The sequence below is a fragment of the Falco naumanni genome, chromosome 7 (genome assembly GCF_017639655.2).
Source record: "Falco naumanni isolate bFalNau1 chromosome 7, bFalNau1.pat, whole genome shotgun sequence".
In the NCBI taxonomy this organism is placed as follows: domain Eukaryota; kingdom Metazoa; phylum Chordata; class Aves; order Falconiformes; family Falconidae; genus Falco; species Falco naumanni.
In genome coordinates this window covers 27,689,136-27,702,158 of record NC_054060.1, presented here as the reverse complement: position 1 = coordinate 27,702,158, position 13,023 = coordinate 27,689,136, and the positions used below count along the sequence as shown (strand labels likewise).

At 41.1% G+C, this 13,023-nt stretch overlaps 1 protein-coding gene across 1 annotated transcript in view; it reads right to left on the bottom strand.

Annotated features, from left to right (window-relative positions):
• Positions 1–13,023, bottom strand: part of KIF26A (kinesin family member 26A) — a 102,606-nt gene that overhangs the window by 20,056 nt on the left and 69,527 nt on the right. Inside the window, exon 5 of the mRNA XM_040601816.1 lies at positions 12,676–12,859. Coding sequence (XP_040457750.1) covers positions 12,676–12,859 — 184 coding nt within the window. The remainder of the gene's footprint in view (positions 1–12,675; positions 12,860–13,023) is intronic.

Sequence of the window (13,023 nt, the reverse complement as noted above, 5' to 3'; positions counted from 1 at the left end):
CCCTGCACAATTAATCATGCAAGCATCCTCACAGAAAACATTTTCCACAAAATGGCTATAAAAGCTTTTTCACAACAATTTTTCCAAACAAAGAGGTTAGGAAACAACTGACCCCTCCAGTAAACACTGTAGGAGGCTTCACCAAAGGTAGCGGCAAATTCTTCCACCTATTGACTCAAGCAAGTCCCCTGATTTCACATTTTCCTTTCTTTCCCCTTTCATAGTGATATGAATATGAAAATGCAGTCCCATAAAATAAGCGAAACCTAGAATAAATGAAACAGCTGCTTCAAAAGCAAAGTGCATCAGAGGTGATACACTCAAGGCTGTTTGCCCATAAAAGCTCCATGAAGCCAGCTTTGTGCATTAGCCTGCTAGCTCAACCTTGACATGCTACCAAGGTGCTCAGAAAAATAACCTCCCTCAGGAAAAAAAAAATCTAAATAAATATATTAAGTACAAATGCCCACTTCAGGGTTGCTTGATTAAAATGAATTTTAAAATATATGCTGTTTTCAAAGCACTTCTCTAAACAGTCCCTTCTGTTCTCTCTTCCACCTATTATTAGATTATAGCAGCCAGAGCCTGGATAAGAGGAAAATTGGTTTGCTCCTGACCTAAAGCAAGTTACCTCCATCAGAGCATTGCTCCCCCTAACACAAAGATGGCTTCACCCCCAGAAAAACCTTGTGTGTCAAATCAGCTTTTTGAGACCACGTCTCCGAAGCCGAAAGATACTAAAATAGCTTCCCATAATGGATCAGATCCCAAACTTAACAGGCCTCAAGGATCATCTTCATTTTAACAGTGGAAGTGAGCTTTCAAGACAAGTGGGAGGAGGAGGAGAAAAGCAGCTTGAGGGAGTTCCTCTTTTAGTATTTTGTGCATAAAAGCTGATTTGTGGAGTAGAAAAACACCGATTTCAAATTTTGTTTCTCTGCCCACTGAATCTAGCTCTAAGTGATGCCCACCAGAAACTGAAGGGTTATAACATGTCCCGTTCATTCATGATGCTGAGCCAGACTCTGACTTTACCCAGAAATGAAGCAGAAATGCTCACGGAAGTACCAACAAGCACAAAGATTACTCAAGCATACGCCTTCGCAGCAGCAAAAACTAAGTGCAGGCAGATCCCAAGTGCATGGACAAACTTCTAAGCACATAAAAGAAACGTTTGTTGTAATACTATTTATTCTTTTTACACTTCTTGCCCTTCTGTGTTTCAGAACCAATCTTAAGTGACAGGTTCATATTCTCAGCTCTGAAGTTCATCCCAGTACTCTTCTGGGATGAGTACTGCAGAATAAGCAGCATGCTATAGAGCCAGCGTGGTTCCTGCCTTAAGGATCAACTGAACTGCACCTTCTCCTGGGTCTCTTTATCTAGTACTCAGATAAAAGACATGTTCATCTGTAGAGACAGCAACACGCAGTGCAGGAAATCATCCAGGTACAAGGGGAGTACAAGTGAGTACAAGTGAGGGGAGGATTCAAGAAAACCCAGGAACCCATAAATCTTAAACTTTGGCCTGTAAGTAGGGAGCAAAGCAGCAATACCTGCACTGCAGTCTAATGCTTTTCACAGAATCACAGAATGGTCGGGGTGGGAAGGGACCTCTGGACACCATCTAGTCCAACCCCCTGCTAAACCAGGGTCACCTGCAGCGGGTTGCACAGGGTCACATCCAGGCAGGTTCTGAATGTCTCCAGAGAAGGAGACCCCACAGCCTGTGCCAGTGCTCTGTCACTCTCAAAGTAAAGAAGTTCCTCCGCATATTTAGGTGGAACTGCCTGGGTTTCAGTCTGTGCCTGTTGCCCCTTGTCCTGTGACTTGGCACCAGAGAAAAGAGCCTGGCCCTGTCTTCTTGGCACCCGCCCTTAAGATACTTGTATGCATTGATAAGGTCCCCTCTCAGTCTTCTCCAGGCTAAACAGCCCCAGCTCCCCCAGCCTTTCCTCACAAGGGAGATGCTCCAGTCCCCTCATCATCTGTGTAGCCTCCACTGGATCCCCTCCAGTAGCTCCCTGTTTCTCTTGAACTGGGGAGCCCAGCACTGCACGCAGCACTCCAGGTGGCCTCACCAAGGCAGAGTGGAGGGGGACGATCACCTTCCTCAGACCGCTGGCCACGCTCCTCCTCCAGGATCCCATTGGCCTTCTTGGCCACCCTGGCACACTGCTGGTTCATGGACAACTTGCTGTCCACCAGAACTCCCAGGTCCTTCTCCACAGAGCTGCCTTCCAGCTGCTCAGCCCCAGCCTGTACTGGTGCCTGGGGTTGCTCCTCCCCAAGTGCAGGACCCTACACTTTGTTGAACTTCAGTAGGTTTCTCCCTGCCCAACTCTCTAGGCTGTCCAGGTGTTCACTTATAGAAACAAATTAATAGAATTAAGTGCAATAGCGTTAATTTCAGGCCCATTAAGGATCACACCTCCTGTGGGCAGTTATTCAACAATACGGCCAGCTTTCTGGTGGTCAGTTCCAACTGCAGCGGTACCAGCTTGACTGGTAACAATTGTACAAAGCAAAGAAACACATGATAAGGAATGCAGAGGAGAATGAATGAAGAAATGAAAAAATAAGATAGGTCTGAAAGAATAAGAACAGGTCGGGGTGGGGCAGGGTGGGAACAGAACTAAAAGGATTGGCAATGGGGGCAGGGGGAAGGGGGAAGAAAGAGAAAGACTACAAAAAAAAGGAAAGACAATACAAATATGGCAATTCCAGAAAAGTCATCTCAGGCTCAGGGCATTTCTGCACGAAGTCATTCCCTAGATAGTTTTTCTTCTGCCTAAAATAACTGGAAATGTACTTAAGGAGAACTAGGTTGTCACATCCATCGTGTGATGGGGGTGACCCTTCCTGCTAGAATGGGGGATTTTTAGTAACTCCTTTTTTTCCCCTCTTGTGTATTTCTTCTTCAATGTCACAGAAAGATGTGCAGTAAGAAAAAGCGTTACCAGTGGAAGTTTATCATTATCAAGGATACAAGGATTTGTACATAGCTATTCATACGGACATTGAATATTAGATAGAGGCTCCATTTTAATGAGGCTGTTGATAGAAAAAGAGGATAGGTTTATACTTTAGTTCAAGTTCTGCAAATAGAAGTAAAAGAAACACAAACATCACAATACTTGAACATTATTAACATATTTCACAGTGCCTGAAGACAGCCTAAATCATGCAGTATCTCATTAATTAACTGACTTTAATCTGGTGGGTTTTGTACACTGGGGTTTAACATTTTACTGCTGAGCTTTCCAAATTCATGTTTCTGTGGGAACCAGGAGGTCAGCAGAATTGCTGAAGGAAATCCTACTGAAATCAAAAGTGCTTAGGAAAAGAAGATGGCAAATACATCCTGAATATGTCATTAAAAGATAAAGAATTTTCAAACTAAACAAACAAGCACATAATTTGGAAAAACCCTAGAAATGGGTGGCATAAGGTCAGAGGCCCACCCACCCAGCACAACAATGAGTGTAATTTTAACCTTCACTAGCAAGGCTAGGAGAGAGATTCATAGCAATCAAGGATTTTTTTTTTTTATATGTATTTTTCAAAAAACTTTGTCTATCAGCCTACAGTGGAAATCACAGAAAAGAAAGCCTAGAGAAGTAAATATCTGCAAGCTAGAATTCATTTGCTTCAGCTGTGTAAGTGGATGGACACTGAAGCATAAAAACAAAAATCATACCACAGTTTTATGCATGCATAAAGAATTTTAAGGGAGACAAACTCACAAAGGGCAAATATCTGAAAAAAAGGAAAGGAAAAAAAAAATCTTCTATGTGGAGGACTCTGGAGCTAAACATCTGATGAGACCACTAGAGAACCATATAGTACACTCAAATATCAGTAATTTGTTGGAGTACTGAGCCAAAATTCTAGACCTTCAAGTCTTTGACCCTTATGGAAGTCAAATTTAGATGCATATTTAACAATTCTGACCTAAACACTGAAATATCTCAGAAACTGAGAAGTGTACATCCTGGCTGGTACCAGCCATTCCTCTTTTGGCAGCCCTCCTCCTCCATCACTACTGTAGGCACTGTTTCACACCTAAGGGTCACAAGGAGAGACCTTCTGCCCCAGTGCCATGTGATAGTCACTGTTCCCATGCTGTGACCATTTCCAGTAGTGCCAGCCCCACGTGTCCCCTTTGTGGGGACTCATCATTTCCATGCCTCCCCCCACATACTGAACCAGTTGGAGTTGAGAAGAACAGGACAGAGGAGTCACAGCAACCAAAATATTGGGCTGGCTTGAGGATTGATCATGATGGTGGAGAATATCAAGCATATGTTAGTGCCAGAAAGCAGACTTGGAAAAATCAAGAGACCAAAAAGCCGTGAAACTCAAATTTCAAAGCAACTCTGACAGCAAGACATGAATGTGAGACTGATGGCTAGAGGCCAGCTACAATTTTGTCTATACAGCCATGTATATTGGCTATGCTGAATCAAATGGAGCTGTGGCAAAGCCATGCACCAGTAAACACAAAACTCCTCCAAGACCATTGAGGCATGCATTGTCCCAGAAGAAATCACATCCAAGGCTGAATTTGTAGAGAAAAGAGCCAGTGATAACAGAAAGAATGACACAATCCTACACCATTTTAGACAGAAACAGCCACGAGACTGAGACAGTTAGGTTCACATTGATTATTACCCCATAATCAAAAGAGATGGAAGGGCTATCAACTCTGAGACCATGGAAAGGGGAAGGACCATCTCACACTTAAAGAACCAGATGATTTGAATTCTGTTCCTAAGACTATCACGAACTTCTACTACATGTTTTAGACAATGAATACAAAAAAATTCTCTCTCTCTCTCTCTCTATATATATATATACACACCCCTCAGAAAGTCGGTCATTCATCTTTCAGAGGAGCAAAGGATGCCAAATACTCTATAGGGTTTAATTTGAGGCAGACATGTAGACAGAGAAGACTCCGCTAATTCACTAAGTAACAACTAGACTCCCTGGCTGCTGAGGAAATTAAGACCCTGACCCAGCCAAGTATGTTAGCGCAGGCATAACTGTAACATATGGTACCTCCTTTGAAATAAATGAATGTTTGTGTTCATAGTGATGCTTTGTTAGCATTTGATGCTTATATAGTTGTCATGTTTTAAATTAGACAGTATGAGAAGGAAAAAAATAGAATAAATTAATTAAAAAGCATGTAAAATTTTAAAATACATGTGCTCAAACCTTTTTTACTAAAATAAACTCTGACTTTATCTGTCTGTATTTTGGGAAAGTGCTGGCACTATACTGGAATCCATTCTAAAAATGCTGGTTATATTCTGTGTTACAGCAGTATCATAATCCCTAAATGAACCAGCAATTTGGTCTTTAGCAGTAAATGTCATTATATCAAATCTGAACAGACACTAAATATTCCCTGGAAACACACATCCTTGACAGGCATCGTGCAGCCAGGACGTTAATTTTGTCCAATGTTCACAAAATGGCGTATTACAGCAGGTTAATTAAGTAACTATGTTTAGACATCCACCATTCTGAATTAAGATTTCTCAGCAAGAAATTACAAAGAATTCACATTCAGTTGAATAAAGACCATTTTCCAATGAAATCACTTGTTTTCCAACTACAGTGTAAATCAAATTACAAAAGTCCTAGTTCAGAGCCAATATTTTTCATGGATTTAATTGTAACTGACAGATATATAACCCTTGCTAAATTGGTTTACTGTGGGTAGTTCTTACAAGCCTTTCATATACTGCCACTACCAATGGATGGCAAATTTATATGCAAAATTGCTATGCTAGCATAGACCATCTAGCTCCCCTGGGAGAACCTAAAAAAAAAAAAATTAAAAAAAAAAATCACTCTGTATTGTACTCTATTAAAGAAGAATTGATTCTCTACTCCCAGAAGACATGAAGAAAACTATTTCATTTTTCAAGGTGAAAACAAAGTAGAAGAATTTATGTACTTTATCTAATTTCGCCACATTTTTGTTTGAGCAGTTCAAGGCATCTCAGCAGGAGTGTATGTACCTTGAATGATACAGGACTACATTCATCAATAGAAGAGTACTTCGTGTGATACATGATTTATATCAGAAATAACACTCTAGTCATTAGGAAACAAGCAGCAATAAACATGACAAAATTAAGTACCTATTTGTTATCCGTCATCAAACCATCGTAAGAACTAGTGAATGGGGGACACAGCACACTTAAAACCCTGGACAATCAGTAAATCATATTAGTAGTACCTTAGCTATGGCTTGGTAAAACATAAATGAAAGTAAATGTCTAAAACACATAAATGGAGACCAGTATGTATATACCTGTCCAAGAAACATGTCTGACAATTCAGGTTCTCTTTAAATGCTCCACTTCAATTGTCTCACATAGGAGGATTCTGTCATTTGAACATAAAAAATTGACAGGTTCCTTGGAAGAGACAAGCACTTACAACTGCAACTTTAAGTGATGCAGTATTATAAAGAATGAGCTGAATAGAAACCCAGAAAAAAAAAAAACATTTTGCATGAAAAAGGCTTCCTACTATGCCAAAGAAAAATAGGAAATTAGAATGCTACACAGCAGCCACTGTAAAAAGGATGTCTTTTTTAATACCACAATATGATAAATTATCTTAAGTAGCACATTAATGTCAGAAATTGAGCATAATCTAACTTCTTTCCAGTGACAATATTAAATGGCTTTCAGACATCTTTCCTACTATTCTGACATTAAATTTAATAACACCCAGCGAGACCACAAAAATGATTCAGTTACAAGAATCATACTATACTGGATCATTTCCTTTTAAGTAGAATTCAGCTAAATTATTTGGACTTTGATGTTTTTGGCACATTCAAGAGAAAGGTATGAAATTTTCTGAGTAACATTTATCAGTAGTGAGCAAAATTCCTTTCAGTATCCAGTTTGCATTGGTAGTGGGATTTTCCTTTGTGCATAAGCTTTCAATTATTGTTGGTTACATGAAACACCGGTCCCAGATAGACCTACAGTTCTAACTTTTTATTCTTTCTTTTTAAAAAAAAACCCAAACTTTCCCCTGCTTGGTATTTCTAATATTGACAAATCCTGCAAGCACCTGTGAGAATGTATAACAGTTTACATTCTCAGTCAAGAAAATTAAGCAAAAGGTTTAATTCAAAGATTTATGTCATAGGACAAGTCCACACGGTCCTACTGAAATTACTGTAAGGGGAAAAATTGGTCTTTGTGAAATGTAAAAGAAATTAGTAGACATTTATTTCCCATCTTCCAAAAAAGTACTTAAAATAATGTGGAATTATAAATAGAAATTGCAAAAGATACATACAGGCTTCCTGCTGTAGTAAGTCTCTAACAGCAAATGTATTCAACTATAAAAGCCATATAGTAATTTCACCACGGCAGACTGTATGATATGCATGGAGATGATCACGGAAAAATTTAGATCTTGGGCTCAAATAATCAATAACTGAGTTCAAGTGCAAGAACTGGCCACCATGATCTTTTCACATTGCTGCCTCCTCCAGCAGTCCTCACAATGCACAGTTACTGCCTTTGCTGTAATCATCCAGCTTACGAAAAGCAAACCTTTTCCCTTCCCTGAACGTCCACCAAGCTCACAAGTTCAAGACAAGGTCCCACAACCAGTGATAGGACCTGTCCAATTCTAGACACCACAGAAACACTGAAGACAGTCCTGACGCTGCCTATGCTCAATTCAATCAGTTCTCAGATTCAGCTGTCCCTTCACCCAGTTCAGAGTAACTCATTCACGTGTTTAACTATGAAACCAACGAAAAGGACCCAATGCATGGGGAAGCTCTCCACTGAATTGGTGCTTTGGCCAAAGGGAGTTTCTTTGGTGGGTTAAGCCAATAGTCACGGTAGGGCAGCTTTGAAAACGCATCTCAAATAAGGAAAGTCAAATTCCAAGTACATACAGATGTTAATTTGTTTGGTGAGGTTTTTGGTTTTTTTCCAAAGGTTTAGGCTTACTGAGGTCCAGGTCTGCACAAGCAGCAAAACAGACACTGCTGCTGCTTCTCCATGCTGGGGTCTTAGGATCCAGCCCTTCCCTCACTTTATTATTTAGAGATTGGTTATTTATTTGTTTAGAGATAAATACACGGGGGAGGAGGGGGAGTCTTTACAGTTCTTGAGTTGTTACCATCCTCTATTAAACTTAAATATATTACCTCAAGGAAGAAGGGACAGTAAAGAAAAAAACATCAATTAGTGACTTACATAAGCACTACGAGCCTGAAGAGAAGCATTGTTTATATCACATACTGTTAGAGACCCCCTAAAACTAAAGGTACTTAATCTCTTGCCTCCTGAACAGTCAACAAAGCATTTATAATTAGAAGCTCAGGCTCATGATAACAAACCTAATGCTGTAGCTTCCACAATGACTGGTAAAATGGGTTACGGTCATGCCTGATTTCCTTACAGCTTATCGTTTGTGCATGCACAGTTAGAGCTCTTTTTCTTATGTACATTACCTTGTGTTAAGCAGTATGAAAGTTCATCTGCCTCTTTATCCGCCCAGTAACTTCAGTGTCATGACATCTTTTTCCACATCTTCACAGTCAGTTTTACCTTTGGCTGCTCTGAATATGCAGCTTACCACCTCACCCAAACCATTTAGCAAGATACCAAAGAGCACGGATCTCCACAGAATCATAGAAACATGTAGGCTGGGAAGGATCTTTAGGATCATCAGGTCCAACCCTTGTCCATATAACACCACTAACTTTGCTCCAGTGTGAAATCTGCCCTTTTATTTCCCACCAGTTATTAAACCACTAGAGAATACATGACAGCTTAGGGGTTTTGTTAAAAAACCTAGGTCAGGTTTTTCTTAAAAGCTTTTCCAAAATCCAAATACAATCTATCAACCAGACCAACCCTATTCAAATGCCTGCTGACTCTTGCACAGAATGCTAATATATATGTTCCACCTGTAAAAGCTGCATCCGCTGATCCCTACTATACCGCATTAATCCCTGCCTGCTAATTTCTATCTTTATTATTGTTTCAACTACTTTGCCTGGTTGCCTGGTCTGATAATCAGCTTTTCAGCACTATACTACTAGATACCCTCTGGAGCCTTTTTTCCATTTTGGCCCCAAAGTGACATTGCATTTTCCACATTCTGTTCCTGTGTCTCTTACAATGTATTGAATACCAGCTAAAAGACAACCTTAAGCATCAGTGGAGGGAAAAAAGTCAAGAATTACTATCACAGGGGAAACACAGGAAGTCACATATTGGTCATTGTAAATGTTTCAGCATGTACTTTGCTCTAAGCTTTTAGCAGGCTCACAAAAGAAATAGGACTACCTAGGACGTGCCATTACAGGTAATTAGTTGTTGCAGTATTCAGGCCTTACTCAATAAATAGCATTTCTGCACAGCTGACATATCAGTCACCTCTTCAGCTTTTCATAAAGGGAGCCACATCGCCCCCACTGAAGTATCTCGGACACTTCAGGGGTTTCCAGCTTGTTACTCTATTTTTCATTCCCCCACAACTTATACTCTTTTTAAATGTTATCTCTTCAGTGCCTTCACAGCAATAAAAGGCACATTTCTCTATGGAATCCTGTCCTGCTCTGAAAGAAACCATTTGACAAGACAGGAGTTAAAACTTGTCAAGCCACCTGTGCTCAGAGAAAACACCTCCTCTTGAGGAGAGCAAGGGCTGGTGCTCAGTGGGTCCTTCTCGGCGTAGTAAGGTGAAGTTGGGTGGGAACTGGGCAGCCCCATCAGCACTGCTGCATTCTTTCCAGTACAGCAGAACCCAGCAAGGAACCAGTCCTCCGCATCATAACTAGCTATGAAAGACAAAACAGCAGCAAGCCAGGAGTTGAGGAAGGAAAATGCTGCCCCACCAGCTGCTTAACCCGCTATAACCACACAGTAACAACAGGGTGGGTGAGGGACACTGCTGACCTGGGAACAGCCACACAGACCAAGGGTAGCACCAGCCACAGCTACAGATGCTGCAGTAGGAAAAAGTGACTCCAGAATCCACCACTGATTCTGTCCGTTACATGTACCTTGTACCTCTTACTGCACAGGCTGCAAGAAGGAGCCAAGGAAAAAGATAACCAGGACTGTAAAGTAAAAAATCTGATAGGAGGGACAAGTTAAAGGACCACAGCACATCTGCCAGTGTTTGCCAATTGTTCTCTCAACTGCTATGCTACTTAAAGCAGTGAGGAAGAAGGGTAATTACTTTATTCCCATCATCTTCATAATGAGATACTAGCTGACTAAATCTTGATCAGCAGAAGCTGATGAAGAGGAAATTATAGTGGAGAATGTTACTGTACAGTGGGCTACATGCTACCAAAAGCTACTTTCGTTGCTCAGAGAAGCTGAAACTAAGGACACCTATATAGGACTGACACTTTTCCTCTGACCACAAGTTCTAAGAATTAGGATACATGTCATTTCATTTGTGCTGACTCATAAGTTTTACAGAAAGCTATATTGCTGGAGATTTGGGGGGGGGGGGGGGGGGGGGGGGCAAACACTGTAATTTATAAAGTTGCAAAAAGGGAACGCGTTGAGATGTTTAATATGTATTGAATATTTTAAACTGTGGATCAGAGAAGATACCTAGTGACTTTCTTTTTGAACAGCACTAAAACTAGTAACTAGCACACACGATCACTGTTTGGATGGTCCAGATCTTGTCTAAAAACTAAAATGCTGACTTAATTAGCAGAGAGCTCTTATCCTCACCAGCACAGCACAGGATTCTTCCTAGCTATGGTCAAGCACATGGTGAGAAGGACACTGGAACCCTGGGCCCAAACAAACAGCATCTGCAATAATGTTTTCCACTGACAGCTGAACAACAGAGATATATGAGGCGGCAGCAGCATGTTGACCCATAAAGTCTAGAAATTCTTGGTGTAGTGTGACAGGCAGGAGAGAAATACCACCCTACATTGCCAGCACACTACATCCATAGCCCATGTTGGAGGAGAAGCTCGCACAGCTGAGCAGCAGAGATGCTCAGGGTCCTGCCATGCCCCTTGGCATTCTGGTCAAGCTCTTCCCCTTGAAAGCCCTCTACTGTGCTCGCTAATGAAGAAAGTAGGTAGACCACATGACCCAAGGCATATAAACTCCTGCCACCTGGGATCATGCACTTGATCTTTATTAGACTTTGTTGATTTGTTTGAAGACACCAGATAAACCAGAGCTTTCCACGAGGCCCAAGTCATGCTGTGAGCTCCACTGGCCACCCTCAAAGCATAGGGAAAAGGCTGAATTCTCTTGATTAGACATAGCTGCAAGCACACAAGTGCAATGAGGTACAAAGCAAGTTTGATTAAGCTGGTTTAAGTACAAGGAGATACAAGCACGCTTTCAAGGTCTTCCTAAGGCAAAGCACCTCAGAAATGCCACACTCCCTGTTACTCCTGGTGCCATGGCCAAGCACTAAGCCTCACGGAGGAGAGGCAGACATAACAAATGGGCTTTGCTAAAACACACGCATAGAAAGGGTATTCTTTAGCAAACCCTCCTCCACCTGGGGATCTCTAAATTACTGTGTCAGGTTTGCTGTATTCCCCCATTTAATACTACAACCTCTTTTTTAACATACTGGAAAAACAGGAGAAGAAACCATGTTTTCATCTGTGAGTTTCTACCTGCTGAAAATAAGCCAAATTACTCCTTTGTTTTCCATTTAGCACCAACTCACTGACTTAAGAAATACAGAGTATTTGTCTGTGAGCAATGGTGTCAGCTGTAGGTATTTAGGCTGACAATCTCTTTATGTTAATACTGATTTGTATGGTTACTCAACGTGCACATTTTAGCTCTCCTGTGCACATTACATACTTCAATTCTATCTTCAAACGCTCATCTCTTGTAACCTAAGTAAATAAGTATTGAGACTCTGCTGTGTGAGTGATTAAACAGTTATAAATAATGTTATAAATATGAATAAAGCTCTAAATAATTGGGCTGTATTTTAATTAACTTTAAATAAAATTAGCACAAATTTTACAATTGGAAAGGTGCTGGATTTCCTAAGTTGGAGAGACATCTATTCCTCTCCTACTAGTTCATTTCCATACTCCTGATTTGCAATGACGTGTGAAGCAGAGGGAAACAAAGCCCCCTCAACGTATCTCCTTAAGCTCAGCAGACAGACAGCACCAGCACCAGTGGCTTAGTGTTCTGGTTTCGGTGGGATGGCAAGGAGTGAGCAAGCGGCTGTGTGGTACTTAGTCACTGGCTGAGGTTAAACCATGACATGGAGCCTTGCTGGCAATACAGAGACTACTTCTGCCAGAGGCAAAGTCTGTATGCGCACTGGTTTTGGACCAGTGATGTCAAAGGAAATTTTGTCTCTTTAATAGAACAGAGGACAAAACAACCTTTGCCAATGTTGTTGCCACTATTGTTAACTGGTTTAAAGGAAGCCAACACTCTAGCACTGAATCTGCTCTGAGCACACCAACTCTTTCCAAATTCAACAGGAGATACCAGCTCTCAGGCACATTTAACTGGATGTGGCACTCTCTGTATCCCAAGACCCTTCTCTTGAGCCTTTTCAACCCTGCTCTAGGCTGACAACTTCCAGCCCTGCTAAAATTCATCTAGAAAACTATTTTAAAAAATCGAAATCTGAAGTTACCTTTCCAATGCCAGGGTTGTCCTTGATTTTGGACACAGCTCTCAGAAGGCATGGTGGTGCTGGGGGAGGACAGAGCTGCAGGATGCCACTAAAGTTAGTAGCATAAATAGAGAAGTCGTGTGTGTGTGGCAGGGGCGGATGGTATTTCTTTCTCTTCGAAGACAGGTTAAGCTTCTGTGCTGCTCTGTATAAAAGTAATAGCAAGAAAGGACAATGTTACTAGGTGTTAATGGGAACCTGGACCAGACAAACAGATGCTCATTGTCATCACTGCCTACTTAACAAATCAAGTCATTGCATTCTAATCTGATTTCATAAGGACAGACCATCAGGAGAGTAATAGAAGGA